The sequence below is a fragment of the Fusarium flagelliforme genome (assembly GCF_020744385.1).
Source record: "Fusarium flagelliforme strain FIESC 12 MPI-CAGE-AA-0113 chromosome Unknown B0J16scaffold_5, whole genome shotgun sequence".
Taxonomy (NCBI): Eukaryota; Fungi; Ascomycota; class Sordariomycetes; order Hypocreales; family Nectriaceae; genus Fusarium; species Fusarium flagelliforme.
Genome location: NW_025763507.1, coordinates 900,477 through 923,550, shown reverse-complemented (window position 1 = coordinate 923,550; position 23,074 = coordinate 900,477). Strand labels below are relative to the sequence as shown.

Below are 23,074 nucleotides of genomic sequence, written 5' to 3'. Positions count from 1 at the left end.
TAGATCCTCACCTGTTATTGCATTCCGAATTCTCATGCGCTTAATGGTTATTGGCCTGCTTCGGTGTATGTGACTGGGACTAGGTAGAGAAAGCTGAGTTTGTCTGTCTTGGGGTGCGGCCTGCAGCTACAGTACAACGGTGCCTGTTTGTCTAGGTACCGAGAGAGAGGAGCCGACCTGCAGTAAGTTTAGGGTGTGGCCTGTATGGAATGGTGCCGGTTCGTCCAAAAGAGATGAACTCGAGTGTTTAGGGTGGCCTGCAGCAACGACGTGCCTGGCTGTCTACTAAACGAGCGGGAGGAGAGGAACCTAGTAAGTCGAGTCGGACTCTTAATTTACCTAGGGTGTGGCCTGCAGGAGGAGGAAGGGCTCGCCCGAGTTTGATCTCGGGGTGTGCAACAAACACATACTACCTAACTAGTACTAGTGGTTCTTTCCATGCATCTGACATCTAACCTCCATTGTGTATACGCCCCCCAAGGACACTTGAGATGGCTCACTTGGAACTTGTCAATTTAAAGAACCGACGTATCCAACAATATATATAGACCCTTCACTTCTTCCGAATTTCGAATGATAAGAATTTACTATCTACAGTTCACAGCTTTCTCATCTTTTCATCAAGACCCTTCTAATGGAAACCCCAACCCTATCTTTTCCGATATGGCCATTATTACAACCAAGAACTGAAGGCCTCCTTGCCAGTCTTGTCTATCTCGACTCCTCAGCAACATCAATAACCTACTTCCCTTATCCCGAAACCTTCAATCGGCATATATCTCATCAATGGGGGCTTCTTCGAATTGTCCAGGTCAAATTAGAAGAAGCCCGTCAACGGCTAGTGGCTGCAAGGCGTAATCTGTACCTTGTAGGTATCGACGATAGCCTCGACTCTTTTGTCAAGCGTACTCGCTTCTACGAGACTGCAGTAAGCAGCTATCGGAACACCTTATTGTACCTACCTCCCACTACTCTGGGAGAAGTTCTTGCCCTCTGCAGCTTGTCGCACGTCATTCAACACAGTGCAGGTAACCATGTCAGCTTTGACTTCTCTCACTTTGAGATTTGGAGAAATGCAATCGTCAACCACAAACACCGAGAAGCATTTGACGACCTAATTAGGGCTGTTTGTCCAGAGCCTCCCTTGGCTGGCCCAGACTTGTGTACCCTTTTGACGTTGGTGAATGACAGCCATCCGCTGCAGCCAGGATACCAAGAGGAGCCAAGTACAACCCCTACACCACAGGGTGATCATATGGAGAACAATGTTCTGGGCTCGAATCTGGACCTTGACCATACGATATATGACCTACTGGCATTCAACTCTCTGTCGGGAGGCCAAATGGTCAGTGAGAATGCCCAGTTTACCAGCACCATAGCCCTGAATTTGCAGAATTTACGGGAATCGTCAATCATATACAACATATCCCATTTTCTAGAAAGTTGTGGGGAGCTTACGTTGGTCCTCTCTAGCCCCTCCAGCCGTAGGGTGACAATCCAACCAACCCAATCCGAACGGGGGAATCGCATTGAGCCAGTGTACATACAACGTTTACGAGACGACGACTCCCTCAAAGACCCACGTGTTCAGGCGATAGTCTCCGTTATAGATAGCTTCATCAACCTTGGTTATGTGCAGAGCATGAACGAAGCCCGGCATTATATGCTGTCGCTCGGAAATGTATGTCAACAAGTCACCTGCTGCTGCAATGAAAAGCCTAACCCACGATGAGCAGGAGATACTTCCCAGTGATTACTTCTTTTCGAGCTTCTGTCAATCGGTCTGTGCAGCTGTGGACACAGTCTCATCCCACAGCAAAAGACTTCGTCTGCCGCAACCGTGAGTCCTACCCTATAGTAATTCGTCTAACAGTCATTAACTAGAACATCCAGAGAAAGGATCCCGTGCGAAATTTGTGGACAAGTTCTTACAAGAAAGAACATGAAAAGACATATAGAAAGAAAGCACCCGGATGTTGACGCTGGGAGTTCACCGACTCTATCTGTCAACGCAAAGTAATGTAAGGTGCAAAAGGACGATGGCATTGGGTTCAATGGATGTTAAAAAGGAAGCGTGGCCTGCGAAGATATACGACAGAACTGCAAAAATATGACTAATGATTCTAGTGAGGGAAGATTGGGGAGGCGTTTTTCAACGGATAATAGACTGGCGTGTATTTCCTTATTTTCTTTAACATACTGTACATTCGTGGATAACTCCCAGCTTTGTTGTCAAGAAGATGGCTGCCCGTGGCTTGTGAGGCCTGAACCACGTAGCTAGTGCGGACTGTGCCACGCAAACACGCGGCACAAGAATACGCAAATAACCCGAAAATGGCAACGATACTGCTATGGCGTTATTTGCCTCTATTATCACTATGGCAGCGCAAACAAACTTGTAATATGAGCTTAGGTAGGTCATACTGGCGGCCTCCTTCCTTGATCCTCGCCCAATCTACAGAAAACTCTAAAGTCTGGGGTAAAGTGTTTCCAATTAAACGTCTGAGTCAGAACCCACATGGGTTCTCTCTATTCAACTTTAACATCGCGATCGACAAAGCGGGAAGTCGGCAGAGAGAAAAGATGGAAGAGGCTTGGCTGACATACGACTGACGCTGCATGATAGCGTATGGCTGGCCACGACTGTTGTTGTTCTAGAAATAGCCATTCCCCGGTGAAAGAAACCCGAAACAAGTTAAATCCAGGCACAGAAAACTGGAATGATATCGCCACAAAGTATCGCTGAAACCGAAAATGAGGCAATGGTGGGTCTGGGGCAACGCACCTGACGGCAAGAATCGCGGCTGGTGATGACATACCAGAGGCGCAGGCCTTGGAACGGGGTTAGATCTACGCAGGGGCAGGAGATTGTGAGGGTTTGATTGGTTGAATGACAGTCGAAAACAGGGGTTCAATGCTGGAACATGACGCAGTTCAGCCATGGCATTTTATGCAGGGCCTAGCTACCTAAGCTACAGTAAATGACAGGAGAAGGCGAGCAGTAGCAACCCAGCTGAGGCAACAGGCAACGGTCTGAGCTTGGGCGTACAAGGGGAAACAGAGAAACCTATATCAAGGTAAGGAGCTGCCACTTCCAACTTCTCTCTTTTCTTGCTACATCCTTCGTTCTTCATCAATAACCAACACAACTCTACACTCATCTCACATTCATCAACACCACCTTCTACAAACAAACCTACCACCTCAAAACAAAACAATCACAATGCTTTTCACAAAGGTCGCTATTCTCGCCGCTGCCGGCCTCGTCGCCGCTGAGCAGGCTGCTCCCCAAGTCACCGCCCGCGCTGTCCTGCCTCGCGACCTCCCCGACGACATCAAGTCCTGGGCCGAGAGCAAGGCTGGCGGCAAGGTCACCGACATTGAAGAATGGGCCAAGAGCAACGGCAATGAAATCAAGGATTGGGCTTCCGAGCACGGCGGTGACGCCAAGAGCTGGGTCCAGTCCAACTACAACAGCGCCGGCGACTACATCGGCACCAAGCTCGACGCCGCCAGCACTCGCATTGAGGGTGCCATCAGCGGAGCTTCCGCCAGCGCTTCTGCTGCTGCCGACGACAATGACAACGCTGCCTCTGCCCTCAGTGGCCAGTCCGGTGCCGTCGCCATGCTGGCTGCCATCGGTGCCACTGCCTTCGGCTTCTTCCTCATTTAAACGACTTTCTGTTTATTGCGCTTCTTTTTCGATCAACGCATTGAGATACCTTACGCAGCATGTACACTTCTTTACAAAATACACCGGAGTTTGGGGACCCTAGGGCATAGAGAATAGCATCACATAGATTGTGTGCGGACCTGGCTCGGATAGGGGAAGGGATAATGACGCTGAATCATGACCAGCTAGGAAATCAATGAAAATTCATGCCAATAAATCGGAATCTCTCATCGTGACCATGTTTGTGCAGTGCAAGTTAAGCAGTGCAAGATAATACGACCGTTCTCTGTGATTGATGTCTAGATTCTTTGTATATTGTAAGGTGTTGTACATATGATACATGTTTCTCTATGATACAGCTGGAGCACTATTGAAGCTGTCTTATCCAGGCAAAGTTGGGTTTGTATCAATTGTTCTCTTCGTGCTTTTCACAAAGCGTAGTGAATGAAGATGCATCATTCACTCGCCTTCTTACGCAACTGCAGTCCATAAGGCTCAAGCTGCTCATCCGTCAATCGACTCGGCGACTTAACAAACGGATCCTCGCCCTTCATCGTCTTGGGGAACGCCATAACATCCCTTACAGTCGCCGTGTCAGTCAACAGCGCCACAAGCCGATCAAAGCCCAGCGCGAACCCAGCATGCGGCGGACATCCAGATTCCAGCGCCTCAAACAAGTGTGCAAAGTCACCAATTCTCTTGTCTGTCATCTGGAGAACGTCGCTCATGATAAACTTCTGCACCGATGCGATGTGGATACGTTCGCTGCCGCCGCCAACTTCCACGCCGTTGAGGACGAGATCGTAGGCTGCGCTCTTGGCTTGGAGAGGGTCGGCGAAGAGAAGTTCGAGGTCGGATTTAGACAGAGGGGCGGTGAAGGGGTGGTGTGATGCTGCAATGCCTGCGGCGCCTTCTTGACCTGGTTCGCCCTTTTCAGTGGGCTTGAACATGGGGAAGTCTGTTACCCAGACGAATTGCAGCGAGCCTGGATCACCGAGACGAGGTTTCTCCATGTATCCTTCTTCAACGAGGAACTTCCATAGCGCGATACGAAGGTCGCCTATCTTTGTGGAACCAGAGCAGTACTGGCCTTGAGGCTTCTCTCGTGCTTGGAAGACGACCAGGTCACCTTGCTCAATATCTTCGCCCTCTGATACAAGATCGAGAACGTCCTGGGCCTCGAATCCTAGCGAGGAGAAGCCTTGAAGAGGTGCTTTTCTGTCGCACACAAGAATTTGAGGCTTTCCGTCTGGGTTGTCGGCCAGTGCGCTTGGTAAGCTGTCCATAAACTTTACAACCAATTTGCGGGCTTCATTGGGGTCTTCTGTGGAGATGGGGAATGTGAAGGCCTCTATTAAGGGATCTTCGAGATATGTGATCATGCTAACGAATTGTCTATATGGCTCGAGATCTGGTAGCGCGTGGATCTTGACATTGTTAGCTTGAGTACTGGGATGATGATGTAAGAACGTACCTTGTTAGGGATGCGCAAATCTGGCTTGTCGCTTCCATAAGAGGATATGCAGTCTTGGAACTTGAGTGTTGTAAAGGTGTGTGCGACAGGCTCATCCGCTGGACGAGTACCTTCAGGAATCTCAGATAACACAGGAATACGCTCTCCACGGATCTCTTGGTAGCTATGCGCCGGTCGTAACGACTCGAGAGCGGCCAATATTATGTCGTTCACATCCTGTCTGACTTTCGACGCACCAGCGAATGACCATTCCATATCCAGTTGTGTAAACTCAGGCTGACGGTCCGCACGACTGTCTTCATCACGGAAGCACCTCGCCCACTGCATATATCGCGAGACACCACCAGCCATGAGCGTCTGTTTGTACTGTTGAGGACTCTGATTGAGCGCATATGCCTTTCCACGCTGACGAGTAGGAACCAAGAACTCCCTCGCACCTTCAGGTGTTGACTTGAACAGCGTCGGTGTCTCAATATCCGTGAATCCCTTCTCTTGCAAACCCTTGGTCAATTGTCCCTTCAGCCATGATCTGAACTTGAGTCTCTCTTGTAGCTCTTGGTGGAATCGGATCTGGTAGTGGCGTTTCTTCGGAGGGAATTGAACTTCGGGTGTGACAATGAGGTTCTGGGGGACTGTGTTTAGAGCTCGGATGTCTTTTAGGTAGACGGTAGGTTTGGAGGACTTGTCGGAGGATGGATCGTCGGCTTTGCCGCTGGTGCTGATGACGACGGGGCTGTACGGAGGGATTTGGGTGAAGAGGGCATGCGCTTCGGGGTCTTTCTTTGCGTCAGAGCAGATCTGGATGGTTTCGCCGGATGGTGTAGTAAGGTCTGCGAAGGAGAGTTGCTTGTGGATTACTCTTCGTTTACTCAAGAAGCCAACGCATTTATCACTATTTTCGAGATCGAGGGGGATATCGGAATTGCTATCTAGCGCATGTCAGCTCAAAACCCAAGCCTCCACCTAAGGTGTTCATACATTTGTCCCAGGCGCCGAGAATATCGCTACGAGCCGCTTGGGATGCGACAATTGAGCTCTGGGTGAAGCTTCGGGTTCGAGGGAAGCATTGTTGTGTGCGAAGCACTGCCAATGGTCTTGCGCATGCTCCGGAGCGCAGGGAAGCGCGGCAGCGAGCAAGAGGGGGCACCATGACGGCGAATGCAGAGCTATGTCTGAGTCAGTTGAAGCATTATGGAAGAGCCGTTGGAGGTGGGCCGATTGCTATCGACAATTTCACGGTGAGCTTCGGTGAGGGGCGCTTATCGATAAGCATCATCCCACCTTAAGCCGAGCACTTACAAGACCATATTGATTATGAGCTGTCGACAGTAATAGCTATTGTTTTATAGTTTATTGATGGAGAGATGAATAGTATGAGGGAGACTCCTATTTGATCTGCTCAACCAATGCCTCAAAGTCAACCAAATCCCAAACCTCCGCAAACTTCCCATCAACAACATGATACAACGTGAACTCAGTAGTTTCCACCTTTCGTCCAGTCGGTTGATATCCTCGAAACTCTCCTTGATGCGTTCCTGTGATCTTGAAGTGTAGTGAAAGATAATCACCCTCGATGGTCAAATGTCGCAGATGCCATTTCCAGTCAGGGAATGCCACCACCAGAGGCTTGAACTGAGCAACCACATCGTCTGGATCTAAAGGTTTGTCCATGACATTTAATGGAGATTTGTAGAAGGTTTTCATGCCCTCAAAGTCGTGTGCGTTGCAGCGTTCGAGGTATGCTTGGTATAGAGCCTTGTGCTCTTCGACTTTGGAATTGCTGGATGCCATTGTTGCTTGTGAAAGGGTCACAGCCAGTATATTGAATGTTTGATAATGATAATACTATCGTTCGAATGAGAATATCTATAGAGACATGACGGCTAGGGACTCGAAGATCGCCTTGTCACCTTACTAGGTATTTATACACAAATTTATTATAAACACGACCCCTCACAGCACCGCGTTTGTGGCCTTCATGCATATTCAATCAATGGATTTAATTCGCCCTTACGCCCAATATATTGATTAGTTGGAGCTTACTACGCTGCTTACATATGTTTGTCACCACATGAGCTCTTACAACGATAGGCTCAAATATGGTCAGCGCAGCATATGACTTGAAAAAGCAATTGAGATAGGCCCAGGTGAAAAACAGATAGACTTCACTGTAGATAAATGTGAAAAGGCTCATAAATATGTTACAATATGCAGGTGAAGAAGCCTGATACAAGTTAGGATAGTCCCTATTAAGTCGAAACAGAAGGCTACTGGACATAAACTTGTATACGATAATGCCGAAAATCCAAGGCTTCTACGGCGAAGATCCTAATTTTTATTGATTGATGAAAGATACTAGAGTTATACTTTTTAGGATCTCCACATGCTCTACCTGGTAACGAAGCTGTTGATGCACTGAAGAATGAAAAACAAAGTTTACTCCAGGCGACTTTCATTGGTCTTGACCGCGGCTCAAAACAGTCGGTGGGTGAGTTTAAGTTTAATTACCACAATGCGTGGTGAGACGTTGGCGTTTGCTAAGAAACTGTCTTCATCCGCATTCCTTGATGTAACGCCGGGAGACTAATGTTTGTCTGGCAGGTCGATCCCATGCACACGATAGACGGAACGACACCGGCTATCTTCCGTCCTGCCATCCCTTCATTCCGTTTCTTGGTAACATGTATAATTTGCCATTAACTGAGGCAGCCAAGCAAACGCCAATGCGAGCAGTAGGTGGCCAACTGCAGAGTATCATCTAGATCTTGTCCCAACTCGTTCCCACTTCCGCGCAGAATCAATTCGCCTCACAAGGTTGGGTTACAGCACATGTCGCCGCGACGAACTACTCATGTACAATAGAGAAGATCATTGCTACAAACCGTGACAGGTGCAGTGAATGCAACGCGCGATCGGTGAAGCCCGCAGTTGTTTCTTTCATAGTAGGACAAGATCATCATCAAGAAAAGCCACAGAACGGATATCAACTACAGATACGGTAACGGATATAACGTTTGGCTGAGTGGCACAACTCAATTGAGTGCAAGGTTCTTATCTATCGGCGGGGGCTAACCTTGTTTTTACCCCGGACAAGGCTCGTACAAAAGAACCGGTGAGTCTCCTCTCTATCTAGATGGGGCAGGGTACTTGACAAGAGTTGGCCGAGGTAGACAAATTGATAGTAAAGACTAAGAAGAGCGGAGCATTTTGCCCAGACATTGATCATGAGATATCCTCAGTGGCGACAAAGATAGAGGTTGTCTATCTCGGGAAGGACGAATAAGCTTGAATGATGCTTATTATTACTCTTAATGCCTAGTCAATCGCGTGCTATCAAAAGCCCCGCCAAGTAATCATTATCCCTGCGACCTGCCGTTATCAACATAGTTAGTGAAAGATTAGCCAGCGGGCAAGAGAAACCCTCCAAAAGTTCCTGGACGAGGTGTGATTTGAGTCGGCGCTAGATCCTGGAAGAGGCAGTTCCTGCGGGGAAAGAGAACGGACGCCAAGATTCGATCGCCATTTCCATCCCTGGAACTGCCTCTTTTGGATCAGCGCCGTGATCGGAGGAAAGAGCTAATTGGTGCAATCTTCTTTTGTGCTATGCAGAAGTGCCGTGCAGTTCAACGACTTCATCCTATCAATAAACAGCATAGCCTTTTTTTGCCCAGACAAGGTCTTGACTTGGACTGTTGCACTGACTACGGTACAGGCCTTGGTATTGGCATGCGATGCTACTCGCCCAGCAACAGAGATACTGGCAGTATGCAGATAGATGACGATCTGCAACATATAAATATCAATCGATTTCCACCCTCAATAATCCCCTTCTCACCTCACCTCCTCACTCCTCTACTCACTTCCGTCGTCTCACATTCAAGATGAAGTACTCTACCGTCCTCGCCTTGGCTGGCCTTGCCACCGCTTCCACCAAGAAGCCGCTCGTCAACGAGCTCAAGCTCCAGAAGGACATCACCTTGAAGGGTCTCATGGCCGGTGCCCAGAAGCTCCAGGACATTGCCGATGCCAACGACGACACCCGTGTCTTTGGAGGCAAGGGCCACAACGCCACCGTCGACTACCTCTACAACACCCTCAAGGCCTTGAACTACTACGACGTCAAGAAGCAGCCCTTCACTGAGCTGTACTCTGCCGGTACTGCCGCCCTCAAGGCCGACGGCGCTGACATCGCTGCCTCCATCATGACCTACACCCCCGCTGGTGAGGCCTCTGGTCCTCTCGTCGTTGCCTCCAACCTTGGTTGTGAGGCCAGCGATTTCCCCGCTGAGTCCAAGGGCAACGTCGTCCTTGTCAAGCGTGGAGAGTGTGCTTTCTCCGCCAAGTCTACCAACGGTAAGACTGCTGGTGCTGCCGCTGTTATCGTCTACAACAACGTTCCTGGCGAGCTGAGCGGTACTCTGGGTGAGCCCTTCGGTGACTTTGCTCCCATTGTTGGTATCAGCCAGGAGGATGGTGAGGCTATCCTTGCTAAGACCAAGGCTGGCGAAGTTAACGTTGACCTCAACGTTGATGCTACCGTCGAGAACCGTGTTACCTTCAACGTCATTGCTGAGACCAAGGAGGGTGACCACGACAACGTCCTCGTCGTTGGAGGCCACTCCGACTCCGTTGCTGCTGGTCCCGGTATCAACGACGATGGCTCTGGTATCATTGGTATCCTCAACGTTGCCAAGGCTCTTACCAAGTACCGCGTCAAGAACGCCGTCCGCTTCGGTTTCTGGTCTGCTGAGGAGTTCGGTCTTCTCGGATCCTACGCCTACATGAAGAGCATCAACAGCTCCGACACCGAGATCGCCAAGATCCGTGCCTACCTCAACTTCGACATGATTGCCAGCCCCAACTACGTCTACGGTATCTACGACGGTGATGGTGATGCTTTCAACCTGACCGGCCCTGCTGGTTCCGACGCCATCGAGAAGGACTTCGAGAAGTTCTTCAAGACCAAGCGTCTCCAATCCGTCCCCTCAGAGTTCAGCGGCCGCTCTGATTACGCCGCTTTTATTGAGAACGGTATTCCCTCCGGTGGTCTCTTCACCGGTGCCGAGCAGCTCAAGACTGAGGAGGAGGCCAAGAAGTTCGGTGGTGAGGCTGGTGTTGCTTACGACATCAACTACCACAAGGCCGGTGACGATATCAACAACCTCAACAAGGAGGCTTTCCTCGTCAACACACAGGCTATTGCCAACTCTGTTGCCAAATACGCCAAGAGCTTCAAGGGTATTCCCGCGGTTAACCACCTTACCCGCCGACGTGATGCCGATCATGCTCAGATCTTCAAGCGCACCAGCGCTCACACCCACGCTCACGGTGGCCCTTGCGGTGCTGTTGAGGTTTAAGGAGGTTTGATGTACAATTAATTATTCCTGTATTATGAGTTGATGACGAGAAGTTGAGCGTTTGATGAGGTTCCTATTAGTGGACCTGTTATGTAGAGTACGTACAAAAGTATGAGTTACGAGATGAACATAATACATATTACAATTCAATCATACTATGGTCTTTGAATATTGTGAAGTCGATGATGATATGAGTTGATTGAAGATTAATAAGCAGGCTTTATCCAACAATGAGGCTACAGCTGCTTACGCTGACATCACCCCACCAAACTCACTTTTACATACTATCAACGACAGGATGGAACAGACATTCTTCTTCGTGGACGGCTTAAAAGCCGATAGAAAATCAAAGAAACTTATGCGACGCCATGTGATGAAAGGCAAAAATGCAGGCAAAACCTTCCACCGACCGTCAAAGGTCAACCAGATTGTCCGATATCACGCCATGGAGAGAATAACACGACCTATCGGCACTCAATTCCTCACCTTTCCGTTTCCTGTACCAATGACTAAAATTGCTAGCAGAGCTATTTATGATTGTGAGCTCTACTAATCATCGAGTGTCTGATATTGGCTGATACGACAAACCTAGTTTTCACCTTTACTATCAACCAGATATATCCGACTCAGATGGGTTTCGATATCGAGCAGTATAAGATGCGGTGGCTCGAAATCATGTTTCTCAGCAAGCCTGGTATGAAGTTCTCTTATAACGCCTCCGCTAGACATTTGCTAACGACGACAGCATACGAATGCTCATTAGCTCTCATTCAATCATCAAACGAAACATACCTCGGCGCAGGCTACGGCTGTCCAAAATCCTTATCCTGCCTGTCTCAAACCCTTGACACACTAGCAAAACGTCTCAACAGTAACGAAGCTTTATCTGACGGGACACTGTCTATTGTGATGGCTCTCATCAACCATGAGCAAGTAGCGGGGAACTACGCTGACGCTGAGGCTCATGTGAAGGGCATGAAAAGGATTGTTGATCTTCGTGGGGGATTGGACAAGATAGAAGATGATGCGGTGGCCACCAAGATCTGCCGGTGAGTAAGAACTTCAAAATCAGTTATACGAGTGAGTTTGGTACTGACTTTTGCAAGCACTGATATTCTATTCACTTTGCAACAAGGCGGCCAGCCGCTCTTCTATCGCAATAGAATGGCTGAGATGCGGAAACTTTTATCGTCAAGAGGCTTTACGTTAGGGAGCAACCCAGATGCTAAAAACCTCCAAATACCACAACTGAACGAGACGCTTAAGGGAGCCTTTTCAGATCTAATGGGAGTCTGCAACCTCTTCAACAAACACATCGACAAAAAGCCTCTTGACGTGATTGAATTTCAAGAAATCTTGCTATCCGTCTGCTACAGACTTATGGGATTTAGAACATTGGACGAGGCCAGACTGATACACGATGTTGATTCTGCGTATCACATCGGATTATTAGTGTTCCTCCTGTCTACGTTTTGGAACAACCACCAAAATCGCCTTGCCAAGCCAGGTTTAATTGCAGCCTGTATCAGGAATGCTCTGCAGGTGGCGGATGGGGAGTTTGCCTTTTGGCTTCTGATGTTGGGAGGTATATCTGTCCCCCAAGGAGATGACCAGGAGTGGATAGTCACGAGACTGCGTGGGGAAGCTTCAAGGATTGGTGTCGTAACGTGGAAGGATGCGAGGGATTGCTTGGCGAAGTTTCCATGGATAACTGTGATCCATGATGAATCAGGACAAAGGCTGTGGGACAAGGTGCGGAGTGTGGAAATGGAGTTAAGCAATGGAGTTATGGCCGATTCATGAGCCAATTCTTTGATATTGATCTTAAGTCCGACGAAGCTTTCCGTGGTCTTGATGATGTCGTCCATCAATAAGATCCAACCAATAAAGGTTCATCACGGTTGAATAGAAGCTCTAACCAGATTGAGTAACAAGTCTCCCATTGGCCAAACTGGAAGGATGGCGGCGTAGGATCTGCGGCTCAACTCAGTTTCCGAATTGGGTAGCAAGTCTCTCATTGGTCGATATCGACTTGTATACATGAACGTATACAAAGAATCTATCGACATGAGGGCAGCATCTGGGTATAAAAAGAGTGAGTTCCCAGAGGAATATAAGAATAACCCAACAATCACATCTACACTACTCAACACAGATCTAACTCTTCGTCCAACTTTCTCCAAAGACACCTATCAAACATGGCTTCTACAACCTACTCAGATTTCGGAAGTCACACTGAAGCCGTCGATGTTGCCAAAGCCTTCGCTGATGGTATCAATGGCAAAACTATTCTCATCACCGGTGTGAACCGCGGAGGGATTGCATTCTCAACTGCCCAGGCATTTGCAAGTATACCACTATCAACTAGGATTGAATGTTTATCTAACCAATTCAAGGCTACACAAGCACCAGCTCTGCTCATCCTCGCAGGTCGCAGCCCGGCCAAAGTCCAGGACAGCATCAATGCTCTCAAAGCTGAATTCCCGGACGTCAAATATCGTTTTCTTGAGGTCGACCTGTCCAGCCAGAAGTCCGTCCGGAAGGCAGCTGAAGAATTGTCCGATATCCCAACCATTGATCTCGTTATCAATAACGCTGCTGTAATGGGTGTCCAGAAACGTACCCTCAGCGAAGATGGTATCGAGATGCAACTTGCAACTAACCATGTTGGGCACTGGCTTCTCACCTGTCTTCTGATGCCGAAGCTCATCAAGGCCGCAGAAGGCAAACCGAAGGGGTCTGTGAGGATCGTCAATATCACTTCAGCCTCTCCAATGTCGTCCAGTATGCGCTGGAGTGACATGAACTTTGACAAGAAGAACAAAGATCTCCCACAGGAAGAACAGCCAGTCTACGATCTTTTCAAACTCTGGGGCTATAACAATGCTGAAGACGTGCCCTATATTCCCCTAGATGGCTACGACAGGAGCAAAGTCGCCAACGTTCTCTTCAGTATCGGCACAAACAAACGTCTCTTTGAGAAGCACGGAATCCTATCAGTTGCCGCTCACCCAGGTGTTATAATGACCACCGAGCTTCCAAGGAACTTTCCACAGGAGACTATCGAAGCTGCGACGAAACTTTGTGAGGCTGGTCACTATACTATCAAGTCTGTGGGTGCAGGAGCCTCGACAGGACTTGTTGCAGCGCTGGATCCGAAGTTGGCTGTGGGTGTTAGCGAGACTCATGAAGGAAGTGAGAATTATGGATCTTATCTTGCTGAGTGTCAGATCAGTAAGAAAGCGAGATCTCTTGCTGTTTCGAGCAGTGAGGCTGAGAAGTTGTGGAGGTTTTCGGAGAAGGTGACTGGAGGCGAGTTTACGTGGTGAGCTGGGATCATGGGATGGGGTATTTGATTGAGTACGCATTGCCGGGCATCTTATCACCAGATGTGTCACTAGCAGACCCTAAATAGACTCAACAGATGCCAAGATGGGAAGGACATGTTTTCAGCTTTATCATGAACCTTGGCCCGAGTTTGAAGCCGATGCGAACACTTGTTCATACCTGCAACAAGGAACTGTTCACGCGAGTTCTGCCAGAAGTCAGCTTGACTTCCTTCCCCAATCTCATTTACATGGACTACCTCGATAACAGTGATTTCCTATCTTTGGTCATCGCAATCAATGGCAGGATCATGTAGTCAGCTAGACCTAGCTATTTCCTTAAATGCGAACGAAAATTGCTTTACATTCAGATTTGTCTGTCGTGGGCGTTCTATAGTTAGTGTGCCATGTGATCAAAACGTTTTTGTTGTATCGTGATCATGAATCAAAAGTTGACACAAGTGGTGGAGGGAATAAAAAGATACGTACCCCGTTCTACTCATTCAATATCACGGGAAGAGATACCATGATATGTTCGATATGCTGCCGGACCGAAGAGCCTGAATTATGGAGATAATATCTACAAATTCGACAAATGATATGTTGGTTGTCGTAAACATGCATGTTGGTTGCATTTTACGAAGAAGCAGGGATATCGCAACTGTCAAAGACACCACAGTACCCTAGCAAATGCATGATCGGTTATGCGGGCATGGCAGGGAGTTACCAACATAAAATGATACTTGCCTTGATATTTAAAGTGAGGGGTTGAGAACTTTTTCGACTTGAGCAAGTTAATCTCAAGTTTTCCAGGATGGCTGCCGAAGATCAGAGCACCGCCCAGGTGGGTGAGATTATCGTTAGTATTAGAAAATCGATATGGTAGTGGTGTATACTAACGAAGTGAAAGCAAGCTGATACCTTCTCAGATGGAGACTCTACCATCTCTCAGGTGAGTTTAGGTTATCTGGTAATTGTTGAATCGACACCTAAGCTTACCTCTACCAGCCACTTACCGACTCTGTTGCTTCTCTTCGGTCAAGTATTCTTCAGCATCAGATTGAGAACGGCCGAACTTATCATTCCATGAGTGCCGGAAGTAGGTCATATTTCAGAATGTGGCGTGATCTGGACCTGATATATGGCAGAATATGTATATCCGAACGATCAACGTGAGAATGAGCGACTGGGTAAGAACATTCCAGGCAGTTGATTGTGTGTTCTACTAATGACCATAAAGAGATCCAGCATAACATCTGGCTATTGACGCTGCGTGGAAGTCTTGCTCTTTGTCCCAAAGGCAACGAACCTGCGAAGCGAGTTCTTGATTTGGGTACCGGGACTGGATGCTGGGCTATTGAATATGGTGAGCTTGAAAGGTGACAATTCGTGTGCTTACTAACTTTGTCTGAAGCCGATGCGTTTCCAGAGTCAGAGGTATGTTATTTAATCACTTGTTGTATCAGGTTGCTGATTTTGTAGGTCATTGGCGTTGACTTAAGCCCAACTCAGCCAAGCATGCAAGTTTTCTGTTCATCCATTCGACAAGATACTGATAGATCTTCAGGGTTCCTGTCAATTGTACCTTTGAAGTCGACGATCTCGAAAAAGATTGGACTTGGACAAAGCCATTTGACTTCATCTTTAGCCGTGTCATGGCAGGTAGCTTTGAAGACTACGACTCCTACATTTCAAAAGCATACAAGTACATCGTCCATGACCTTGAAGATCAAATAACTCAATTCTAACTCTTTTCCAGCGCCCTCGAACCAGGCGGATGGCTCGAAATGCAAGACATCGTCGCCCCATATAAATCTGACGACGACACCCTCAAACCTCATCACGAACTCTTCAAACTAGGCACTTACTTTTGCGAGGGCAGCAAGATCCTCAACCGCTCCGCTGAAGCACCCCGTCACTACAAAGCCATGATGAAAAAGGCCGGGTTCATCAATATCAAAGAGCATCATTTCAAGTGGCCGCTTAGTGCATGGCCCAAAGATCCTTACTACAAAGAGATGGGAGCTTGGTGCTTTGCGAATTTGGATGGAGGGCTTGAAGGGTTGACCTTGGGGCTGTTCACGAGGGCGTTGAAATGGACTAGAGAGGAGACTTTGTTGTTTTGTGCCGAGGTGAGGAAGCAGCTTAGGGATCCTAAGATTCATGCTTATCTTCCTATGTGAGTTGTATAGTATCGGAGTTTGACGTCTTGTCTGACTAATCTTGGTTTAGTATTGTTGTGTATGGGCAGAAGCCCGAGGCGACAGACTAGCGAATAGGGTTTGAGTGATTGGATAACAACCAGTTCCTATTTTTATAATGGTTGCAGAACTTCAAACCTATCCTGCAGACATTTACTTTTTCTGTTTTATGTCTTGACTATCAGACGAACTATGACCTTGCCAGACCGTTTCGAAACCTTGTTTGTTTTATAGCGACAGGACTTTATATAGCTTACTGAAATGATAGTTTCGTTTATGTTTCAGATTCTAGTTGGTTTGGGTTTGAATTTGACGCAGAAGAATGATGCTTTCGTCTGGACTCTGGACTGGACCCTTATCGATTGGACCAGACCAGGGATGTGCGGATCGCCTTTAGGCTACTTTGTTGGGTTAGTTTCTCACAACCCTTATATTTAGCACGGATAATACAGAGCATACATACTCTAAACCGGCTATATTATTTCTAAACTGTCATCTGCTTATGAGTATCAAATGTTACAAGTTCCTGATCTTAGCTGACCAATCAAGGTCTTAACATTTAAATCAACAAAACGGTTTCCCAACAGAAACTCTTCTAATCCTTGTAGAGCTAGAACAGAAGAGGAAAAGAGTGAGTACTCATCTCGGCCTTTACCCCGCGTTTCGGCTCTCCCGTCGGTCGTGGCAGAAACTCACACACCCAAGAGAAATTCAACGCTTTCTCATTCCTTTTTTTCTCCTACTGTAGTCAACCTCTGTCATACTGATGCAGTACATACAACCTAATCTACCTAGTGTCGATTTCCCATCACTCTAACTCTAACCTCAGAATAGATTGCCAAGTCTAGACACGAGGGGCCTCATATACTTTCCTCTCTCAGTGTGTCAACCCCTGCTACTGTCACTGGTCCAGAACCCTTTCAGTTTTTATTTAACTGGTCGACGTCGACGCGCCCCTTTTCTCACTTTGAATCTCAACTCAATCAACTCACAACTCAAACCCTCGCTCAGAACAAGTGGATTCAAACAGACCCAAACAAAACTCTTCTATTTCACCTCCCTTTTTAAGACAATTAAGTTACACCTTCTATGTCGGCGTCTCCACCAAGCGGCTCGTCCAAGCGACGGGTCCGCACAGAGGCTCAGATGAGCCAGAAACGACTGGCCGACCGCGTCAAGCACAGAGAGAATCGTCAGGAGCACAAACTAAGGATGGAGAGAATGGAGTCAGATATTGCGCAGATTCGAAAAAATCTGGATACTGTTTCTGCGCAGTTGAGGACGTTGCCTCAGTTGGGAGCTGAAATGATGGCTTCACAACAACAGCAACAGCAAAGGTCAACAGCTCAAAGTCAAAGACACACTGGAAATGTGTTTTCAACAGGTCAAACCCCCGGTGAAGGGTACGAGATGGATACTAGCACCGAGACCCCGGACTTCCCCGCAACGCGATCTGCAACATCAAACGGCACAGGCACAGGTAGACCAGCACAAGCGCCTCATCCCGAGCCCGAGATCCAGATGCCACCTCCCGAGGTCATGTCAAGTTTATTCCCCACGCCATCGCACGTGGATTGTCGATGCGGAGTGCAGCATCACTCCCAGTCCGACTGTCTGGAATACCGCAGTTTCGCCATCCTGTACGAAACCCATGCAGCGTTTCCCCAGGATCCTCTTCATGCGCGATCCCTGCCGAGGAACCCTTCGTTGCCTAATATGACGCTTCACTCGTACGGTGACAACGCTGTCACATGTTTTCTTACCTCCTTCCTTAAGGGGTTCGAGATGGCTAGTGTGGAGACTTTGTTTGGCGTTTATTTCTTTGCCTATCGACTTATGAGGGTTCGTATTCCCTCTGAATCCTACTGACCATAAACTAACCTCTAATAGTGGCGCTTACATCCTGATCCTATGACACTCAAGGACGTGCCGCCGTGGCTTCTACCAACCGAGGTTCAAAATACATATCCCCATCCCGTGAGCATTGATTACATCCCTTGGCCCGATCTTCGCGACTTTCTCTGCACGAATCCACGTATCAAGTCGAGGCATTCTGTCAAGATGTATCTCGAATCTTTGCAGCTGAAGTGGCCGCCAGGGTGTTCGCTCATGACGATGGAAGGTGGGCAGGTCTGCGTTAGTCCCGAGTTTGAGGCGATTGCATGTGATCTTAATAACTGGAAGCTGGGACCTCCTTGGTTGGACGCTTTTCCGCGTTTGGTTTCGCTTGTTCATCCTTAGTTGGGATGGAACTTGGTAACTGTAAGAAGGAAGGTTGCCTGGCTTATTGAAATTTGGTGTCTCTTTCAAGTAAACCCTAGAATGCAGATATACCCAGGGGTTAGTAGGACAATTAAGAATATTCAATCATCTCAAATATGAACTGGCGATGAATTCGATTATTAGTGCTTGCCATCACAGTCACAGAGTCAAAATTATGTAAGAGACTCGAGCATTTTACATAACTCATATTCAACTCAAAAGCTTTGTCGCACAACAGCGTTATAATCATATGCTAATGTGAATTAAGCTAACTGGCTATTTCAATAACAAGTCATATTTTAGGAAAACCGATCAAGCCGGAAGTTCTCTAGAATAGGATCCTTCTCCCCTGTCAAAATCATTTTACTCAAAAGCTCACCAACAAGAGCCCCATTAGTAACCCCAGAGTGCATAGCAGCAACACTAAGTCCCTCAAGCCCAGTCTCACCAAGAATAGGCAAATCATCCACTGGCAAAACTCGGTCTCCGATGGTGTAATGGCTATACTCCAGCTCATCACCACCAACGACAGACTTTTGTAGTCTGGCGAAGAGTTCCAGGGCCGTCTTTTCAGCGTCGTTGCCGAGATCTCCACCTGCGTAGCTTGACCCGAAGCGTAGGGCTCCTTCGACTGTTTGGCGAATGTGAAGATCGGGGGCGTTGATGACGCCGTTGATGAGGCGTTTGGATGTTGGTTTTGTGTTGACTAGGAGACCTTCTGAGCTTTCGAGGGGAAGTTTGATGTTTTCTGTTGCGAGGAGTGCGACACTGCCTAGACCAGCGGCCACGACGACATGGTCGGCAGGAATAGTCTCTCCAGAGTCAAGAATAACACCGCTGACACGGCCATCAGTCTTGGTGAATCCTTTAGCTCTTGTCTCAAGGACCTTGCCTCCTCTCCTCTCGACTTGCTCAATCATCTGCCGAGCGGCAATTTCCGCCTCGATAGCACCCTCTTGTCCATACGCAAGTCCCCACTCAGGCAAAATAGCCTCTTCGACATGTGGTTCAATCTCTCCAATCTCCGTCTTATCAACCCTTATGACATCATATCCCCAAGCCGAAGCATTGTTCTTCGCAGCTTCAAGTTCCTCAGGCGATTGATCCCATGTCGTTGTACCACCCCACTGAATCGGGAGCGAATCAAAGACCTGTTCAATCTCTTTCCATCGCTTCATCGAGCGAAGACGGAAGTCATAGTAGAACTTCTTATCTGTCGATGCAGCGTTTAGCCAGGCGAATGAGTTGGGTGTTGCTACGCCGCCGATGTCTTCTGCTATGATGGTCACGTTTGTCTCGGAGGATAAGTGCCAGGCGATGGAGGCGCCGACGATACCTCCGCCGATGACGACGACGTTGGAGTGTGCTACTTCGCTCATTTTGGGCTTAGAACTAGATGCTTGAGAGTCCTCCATTTTGATCTGCTTTGTCGTGATTTATATGCAAGTTGAGCATATAGGATCCACGATGAAGTTGTATCAACCCCGCCTTTACCGGAGGCCATTATTATCTCCGAATGATAAGTGAGTTGCATAAAATATGGAGTTACATCTAACAACCTGCTTTCTGTGGAAAAGATCGCTATATTCATGCAATAGCATCAGTTTAGCTATACTTGCGTGTTTATGCCAAGAGGTTGGAATTAGGCGAAGTTCTTGAATAGGTAGTTCACTATGTATGAATGGGACCAAGTGGATAGAGTTCAACAAAAAGCTCCGGTCCTATCAGGATATCTTTCCGCTATGCCTGGTAAAAGGTTGAGGTTACATATGACAGGAAGACATTCCCATCGTGATGGTCTTGTCTAATATTGTTGCAAAGAGGTATATGTAATTAACAGACAAGGTATGAGCACTACAAACCTAAAGATCGGGTTTCATTTATCATGATGAAGCATCTTCATACTCTCGTTCTTGATAAGATTCCTATTAATCAAGATATCAATCTTTACTAGAGACGTCTTTAAACAAATTGTATTATGTTGGGTTATATATAATCAGTAAGTCCCGCAATTTGACAAGACACTTTCCTGGTCTTCTTTGCATATTTAGTCCTTCTTCGCTTCCTCCATTCTTCTAGGTCTCTCTAACAGTGAGTTGGGCATGACCAGCGTGGCCAATCTGAGTCAAACTTAGCAAGTAGGTCAGAACTAATTTGCAGAAGCTGAAGAAGTTCGGCTACAGCCTGTGACTTTTGAATGAGGAATTCGATTTGTTCTTTCTCGGAGCCTAGATCAGGGATAGGTTCACTGGTTAGTTTGATGAGAAAGTCAAGATGGGTTGCGAATGCTGTTTTGGCTTGGATGGTTAGGAAGGGGGATGGTTCTGGGAGGTAATCGTATGTGCCGCCCATGATGACATCGCCTTGTTCGTCCATTTTGAGGTTTCTGTGATATGTCAGTAATGATTCTGTGATTCGAGCTTGATTTAGTTTGAATTAGATTTTTGTTAATGTGAGTCGGTGGGTAGTGAGTGGTTTTTGTAGAACCAGTGTCGAGTATTGAGAACAGCTGTCGTGCTCTAAATATGGGCATGTTCTTAGAGTAGTGCAGAACAGTCGTGTCTATCTACAAAGTTAAAGCCTAGCTCTTTGTGGATATCCTCAGCTACAAGACAAAGGCCGCGGTTATATAATGCCGTCGAACATACACAAACAGCCAGCAGTGCACATACTCAATCAAAGAATTAAATCATTTCACAGATCCAATCGGCCAGTTATCGATCCCAATTCATATCAGAGAACTCAAACTTTTCGCAATTCATTAACTCTAAATCTTCTCAATCATATCCACATAAACTCTAAAACAGGGTATACATCAATCGCTTATACCAAGGGAACGTAGCGAGCTCAGCCCGCCAAGCGTTGATAGAATCCCAGTCATGCTCACGTCGTCCTGTATCGATATCGATCTTCTCGATACTGATCCAGCTTGTTCGCTTCCAGATCCATCCTCCGAGCCAGAATGCCAGAACAATAGGAAGACCGAGATATTGCATGAAGAAATCTTCGGCAGTTCCCATTCCTGACTCGCCTACAGGGGCAACGATGGCCACGTAAAACTGCGAATTGTTAGATGATTGTCAGAAGAAGAATTTGGGGAGATTGAAACTTACCTGTGCAATGAGAATGAGAACAACGAAAATCAGACCAACCCACGATCCCCAAACACCACCAATGGCCTTGAAAGGAATCTCATCGAGTGTATGGCCGTTGTACTTCCACGCAGCTCGGAACCGGATATGCGCAAGACAAATAGATCCCCAGCAAACAAGCATAGCCAAACCGGACAAAGCCAGAAGCCAATCGAAAATAACAGGGCCGGCAGCATCCAAGTTCAAGAAAGCAAGACATCCAAACGCAATAATGAACGCAACAGATGGCAAAGGTCGTCCTGCACGATCAACCCATGTGAAGATCTTGGGCGCAAAACCTTGCTGTGCGAGAGCAAGAAGCGTTCGAGAGCCTCCGTACACGGAAGCAATGCCGAGAGATAGGACGGATGAGAGGATGACGGCGTTCATGTAATGATCTAGACCCTTGAGACCGGAGTACTTTCCGACAAGAACGAAAGGTGATGCGGCGCTGTTGGAGTAGGAGCTCGAGCTCAGGAGATTCTCATCGTTGCAGCTGACCAAAAGACCGATAAACAGCAATGCAACGATGTAGAACAAGCAGATTCGCCAAAAGACTTGCTTGATAGCCTTGGGGACTGACTCCGTAGGGTTTCGAGATTCAGCAGCCGCAAGTCCAACAAGTTCTGATCCCGCAAATGAAAACGCCGCAGTAACGAAAACAGAGCAAAAGCCCTTGAATCCGTTCTTGAAAGCGCCAGGATCTTGCCACAATTTGAATCCTTGGTATGTGTCGTAACTTCCACTCGAAGGTCCTCCTCCACAGACCAACACAAGCGCAATGATCATGAAAATCGAAATAGACGTCAACTTGAAGCACGCAGCCCAGAATTCCTCTTCGGCGTATCCCATAGTGCCGAACATGTTGAGAATGATAATCGCGGCAAGGAATACGGCGATCCATATACCGGGATTTGAGTCAGGGGCCCAGTACTGGATCGTGATGGCGCAAACTGTGAGTTCCAGAGGAAGTGTGGCGGCCCATTGAAGAGTGTAGTTCCAAGCCATTGCGAAGCCAAAAGCTGGGTCGATGAAGCGTGCTGCGTAGGTGTAGAAACCGCCTGAGATGGGATACATGACAGCTAATTCTCCCATAGCGTAGACGACGTTGAAGACCATGACTCCCACGAGGAAGAAGTCGATGAACAGAGTAGCAGGGCCCTAAAGAGTCAATATTGAGTCATCTCAAGTTAAGAAGTTGACTTACACCCTTGCTCAAAGCAGAACCTGAACCAACAAAGAATCCAGCACCGATAGATCCTCCAATAGCAACCATCTGAAGATGTCTGGGCTTCATCTTACGATCCAACTCGACAAGACCAAGACCATAATGTTTTCTGGTGAAAGATTTGGCGTTCAATCCCGTTCTGGTCATGAAATCATCTTGCTCATACTCCTCCCCTGTTGCGGTGAAGGGTTCCTTAACAATAGGACCTCCTCTCTCATCAGCATCATTCATGACGCCCTTCTCACCCACGATGGGAGCATCATCAGTAACTTTTTCGACAGCCATAATGAATCAAGAATCTGGAAATACCAGAATTACAAGGGAACAGGAAACAAAACAAAGCGAGGGAAGAAAAGTTCGGTCGCCCCATTATAAAGTAAAGAAAGATCTTTAAACAAGAACCGGACCGGGCCCATAGTAAA

The 23,074-nt window shown here is 47.5% G+C and overlaps 12 protein-coding genes across 12 annotated transcripts; 8 read left to right on the top strand and 4 right to left on the bottom strand.

Annotated features, from left to right (window-relative positions):
• The first annotated feature begins 532 nt into the window (after positions 1 to 532).
• Positions 533 to 2,174, top strand: B0J16DRAFT_343935 (uncharacterized protein). The gene has a single exon (XM_046128133.1). It carries the CDS (start codon positions 635 to 637, stop codon positions 1,730 to 1,732), a length of 1,098 nt encoding a protein of 365 aa, XP_045981031.1. The 5' UTR covers positions 533 to 634; the 3' UTR covers positions 1,733 to 2,174.
• Positions 2,175 to 2,987: 813 nt separating this feature from the next.
• On the top strand, positions 2,988 to 3,887 carry B0J16DRAFT_343933 (uncharacterized protein). The gene has a single exon (XM_046128132.1). It carries the CDS (start codon positions 3,224 to 3,226, stop codon positions 3,671 to 3,673), a length of 450 nt encoding a protein of 149 aa, XP_045981030.1. The 5' UTR covers positions 2,988 to 3,223; the 3' UTR covers positions 3,674 to 3,887.
• A 56-nt stretch (positions 3,888 to 3,943) lies between these two features.
• Positions 3,944 to 6,452, bottom strand: B0J16DRAFT_343930 (tRNA synthetases class II-domain-containing protein). Its single transcript, XM_046128131.1, has 3 exons — positions 6,126 to 6,452; positions 5,148 to 6,076; positions 3,944 to 5,100 (listed from the first exon to the last, which is right to left on the bottom strand). The coding sequence occupies exons 1-3, from the start codon at positions 6,295 to 6,297 to the stop codon at positions 4,129 to 4,131; spliced, it is 2,073 nt and encodes a 690-aa protein (XP_045981029.1). The 5' UTR covers positions 6,298 to 6,452; the 3' UTR covers positions 3,944 to 4,128.
• An 81-nt stretch (positions 6,453 to 6,533) lies between these two features.
• B0J16DRAFT_415780 (uncharacterized protein) lies at positions 6,534 to 6,938 on the bottom strand (the record flags this gene model as incomplete). The annotated part of the gene is made up of 1 exon (XM_046133545.1): positions 6,534 to 6,938. The coding sequence occupies one exon, from the start codon at positions 6,936 to 6,938 to the stop codon at positions 6,534 to 6,536; it is 405 nt and encodes a 134-aa protein (XP_045981028.1).
• A 2,076-nt stretch (positions 6,939 to 9,014) lies between these two features.
• B0J16DRAFT_363413 (uncharacterized protein) lies at positions 9,015 to 10,504 on the top strand (the record flags this gene model as incomplete). The annotated part of the gene is made up of 1 exon (XM_046129878.1): positions 9,015 to 10,504. The coding sequence occupies exon 1, from the start codon at positions 9,029 to 9,031 to the stop codon at positions 10,502 to 10,504; it is 1,476 nt and encodes a 491-aa protein (XP_045981027.1). The 5' UTR covers positions 9,015 to 9,028.
• Positions 10,505 to 10,778: 274 nt separating this feature from the next.
• On the top strand, positions 10,779 to 12,445 carry B0J16DRAFT_343928 (uncharacterized protein). The gene is made up of 4 exons (XM_046128130.1): positions 10,779 to 11,043; positions 11,097 to 11,198; positions 11,250 to 11,553; positions 11,611 to 12,445. The coding sequence occupies exons 1-4, from the start codon at positions 10,803 to 10,805 to the stop codon at positions 12,305 to 12,307; spliced, it is 1,344 nt and encodes a 447-aa protein (XP_045981026.1). The 5' UTR covers positions 10,779 to 10,802; the 3' UTR covers positions 12,308 to 12,445.
• A 257-nt stretch (positions 12,446 to 12,702) lies between these two features.
• Positions 12,703 to 13,854, top strand: B0J16DRAFT_400781 (uncharacterized protein; the record flags this gene model as incomplete). Its single annotated transcript, XM_046132549.1, has 1 exon — positions 12,703 to 13,854. The coding sequence occupies one exon, from the start codon at positions 12,703 to 12,705 to the stop codon at positions 13,831 to 13,833; it is 1,131 nt and encodes a 376-aa protein (XP_045981025.1). The 3' UTR covers positions 13,834 to 13,854.
• A 28-nt stretch (positions 13,855 to 13,882) lies between these two features.
• Positions 13,883 to 14,180, top strand: B0J16DRAFT_149662 (uncharacterized protein). Its single transcript, XM_046122031.1, has one exon. It carries the CDS (start codon positions 13,929 to 13,931, stop codon positions 14,145 to 14,147), a length of 219 nt encoding a protein of 72 aa, XP_045981024.1. The 5' UTR covers positions 13,883 to 13,928; the 3' UTR covers positions 14,148 to 14,180.
• A 464-nt stretch (positions 14,181 to 14,644) lies between these two features.
• Positions 14,645 to 16,102, top strand: B0J16DRAFT_400780 (S-adenosyl-L-methionine-dependent methyltransferase; the record flags this gene model as incomplete). Its single annotated transcript, XM_046132548.1, has 9 exons — positions 14,645 to 14,689; positions 14,741 to 14,782; positions 14,839 to 14,929; positions 14,979 to 15,020; positions 15,071 to 15,196; positions 15,245 to 15,260; positions 15,398 to 15,535; positions 15,590 to 16,009; positions 16,063 to 16,102. 9 exons carry the CDS (start codon positions 14,645 to 14,647, stop codon positions 16,100 to 16,102), a joined length of 960 nt encoding a protein of 319 aa, XP_045981023.1.
• A 682-nt stretch (positions 16,103 to 16,784) lies between these two features.
• On the top strand, positions 16,785 to 18,420 carry B0J16DRAFT_288755 (uncharacterized protein). Its single transcript, XM_046124199.1, has 2 exons — positions 16,785 to 17,873; positions 17,922 to 18,420. The coding sequence occupies exons 1-2, from the start codon at positions 17,121 to 17,123 to the stop codon at positions 18,270 to 18,272; spliced, it is 1,104 nt and encodes a 367-aa protein (XP_045981022.1). The 5' UTR covers positions 16,785 to 17,120; the 3' UTR covers positions 18,273 to 18,420.
• A 121-nt stretch (positions 18,421 to 18,541) lies between these two features.
• B0J16DRAFT_343926 (FAD dependent oxidoreductase) lies at positions 18,542 to 19,748 on the bottom strand. The gene has a single exon (XM_046128129.1). The coding sequence runs from the start codon at positions 19,706 to 19,708 to the stop codon at positions 18,593 to 18,595; it is 1,116 nt and encodes a 371-aa protein (XP_045981021.1). The 5' UTR covers positions 19,709 to 19,748; the 3' UTR covers positions 18,542 to 18,592.
• A 1,240-nt stretch (positions 19,749 to 20,988) lies between these two features.
• On the bottom strand, positions 20,989 to 23,013 carry B0J16DRAFT_149654 (amino acid permease-domain-containing protein). Its single transcript, XM_046122030.1, has 3 exons — positions 22,632 to 23,013; positions 21,407 to 22,585; positions 20,989 to 21,352 (listed from the first exon to the last, which is right to left on the bottom strand). Exons 1-3 carry the CDS (start codon positions 22,935 to 22,937, stop codon positions 21,092 to 21,094), a joined length of 1,746 nt encoding a protein of 581 aa, XP_045981020.1. The 5' UTR covers positions 22,938 to 23,013; the 3' UTR covers positions 20,989 to 21,091.
• Positions 23,014 to 23,074: the final 61 nt, after the last annotated feature.

Bases quoted from the DNA above. Each gene is read 5' to 3' on its own strand.
- B0J16DRAFT_343933 (XM_046128132.1), top strand. From the start codon at position 3,224: ATGCTTTTCACAAAGGTCGCTATTCTCGCCGCTGCCGGCCTCGTCGCC.
- B0J16DRAFT_343935 (XM_046128133.1), top strand. From the start codon at position 635: ATGGAAACCCCAACCCTATCTTTTCCGATATGGCCATTATTACAACCA.
- B0J16DRAFT_343926 (XM_046128129.1), bottom strand. From the start codon at position 19,708: ATGGAGGACTCTCAAGCATCTAGTTCTAAGCCCAAAATGAGCGAAGTA.
- B0J16DRAFT_149662 (XM_046122031.1), top strand. From the start codon at position 13,929: ATGCCAAGATGGGAAGGACATGTTTTCAGCTTTATCATGAACCTTGGC.
- B0J16DRAFT_149654 (XM_046122030.1), bottom strand. From the start codon at position 22,937: ATGGCTGTCGAAAAAGTTACTGATGATGCTCCCATCGTGGGTGAGAAG. The intron at 22,586-22,631 runs GTAAGTCAACTT...TTGACTCTTTAG, and splicing joins GTTCTGCTTTGAGCAAGGGT to GGCCCTGCTACTCTGTTCAT. The intron at 21,353-21,406 runs GTAAGTTTCAAT...AACAATTCGCAG, and splicing joins TTCTCATTCTCATTGCACAG to TTTTACGTGGCCATCGTTGC.
- B0J16DRAFT_288755 (XM_046124199.1), top strand. From the start codon at position 17,121: ATGTCGGCGTCTCCACCAAGCGGCTCGTCCAAGCGACGGGTCCGCACA. The intron at 17,874-17,921 runs GTTCGTATTCCC...AACCTCTAATAG, and splicing joins TTGCCTATCGACTTATGAGG to TGGCGCTTACATCCTGATCC.
- B0J16DRAFT_343928 (XM_046128130.1), top strand. From the start codon at position 10,803: ATGGAACAGACATTCTTCTTCGTGGACGGCTTAAAAGCCGATAGAAAA. The intron at 11,044-11,096 runs GTGAGCTCTACT...CGACAAACCTAG, and splicing joins TAGCAGAGCTATTTATGATT to TTTTCACCTTTACTATCAAC. The intron at 11,199-11,249 runs GTATGAAGTTCT...TAACGACGACAG, and splicing joins CATGTTTCTCAGCAAGCCTG to CATACGAATGCTCATTAGCT.
- B0J16DRAFT_343930 (XM_046128131.1), bottom strand. From the start codon at position 6,297: ATGGTGCCCCCTCTTGCTCGCTGCCGCGCTTCCCTGCGCTCCGGAGCA. The intron at 6,077-6,125 runs GTATGAACACCT...GACATGCGCTAG, and splicing joins TCTCGGCGCCTGGGACAAAT to ATAGCAATTCCGATATCCCC. The intron at 5,101-5,147 runs GTACGTTCTTAC...AACAATGTCAAG, and splicing joins ATTTGCGCATCCCTAACAAG to ATCCACGCGCTACCAGATCT.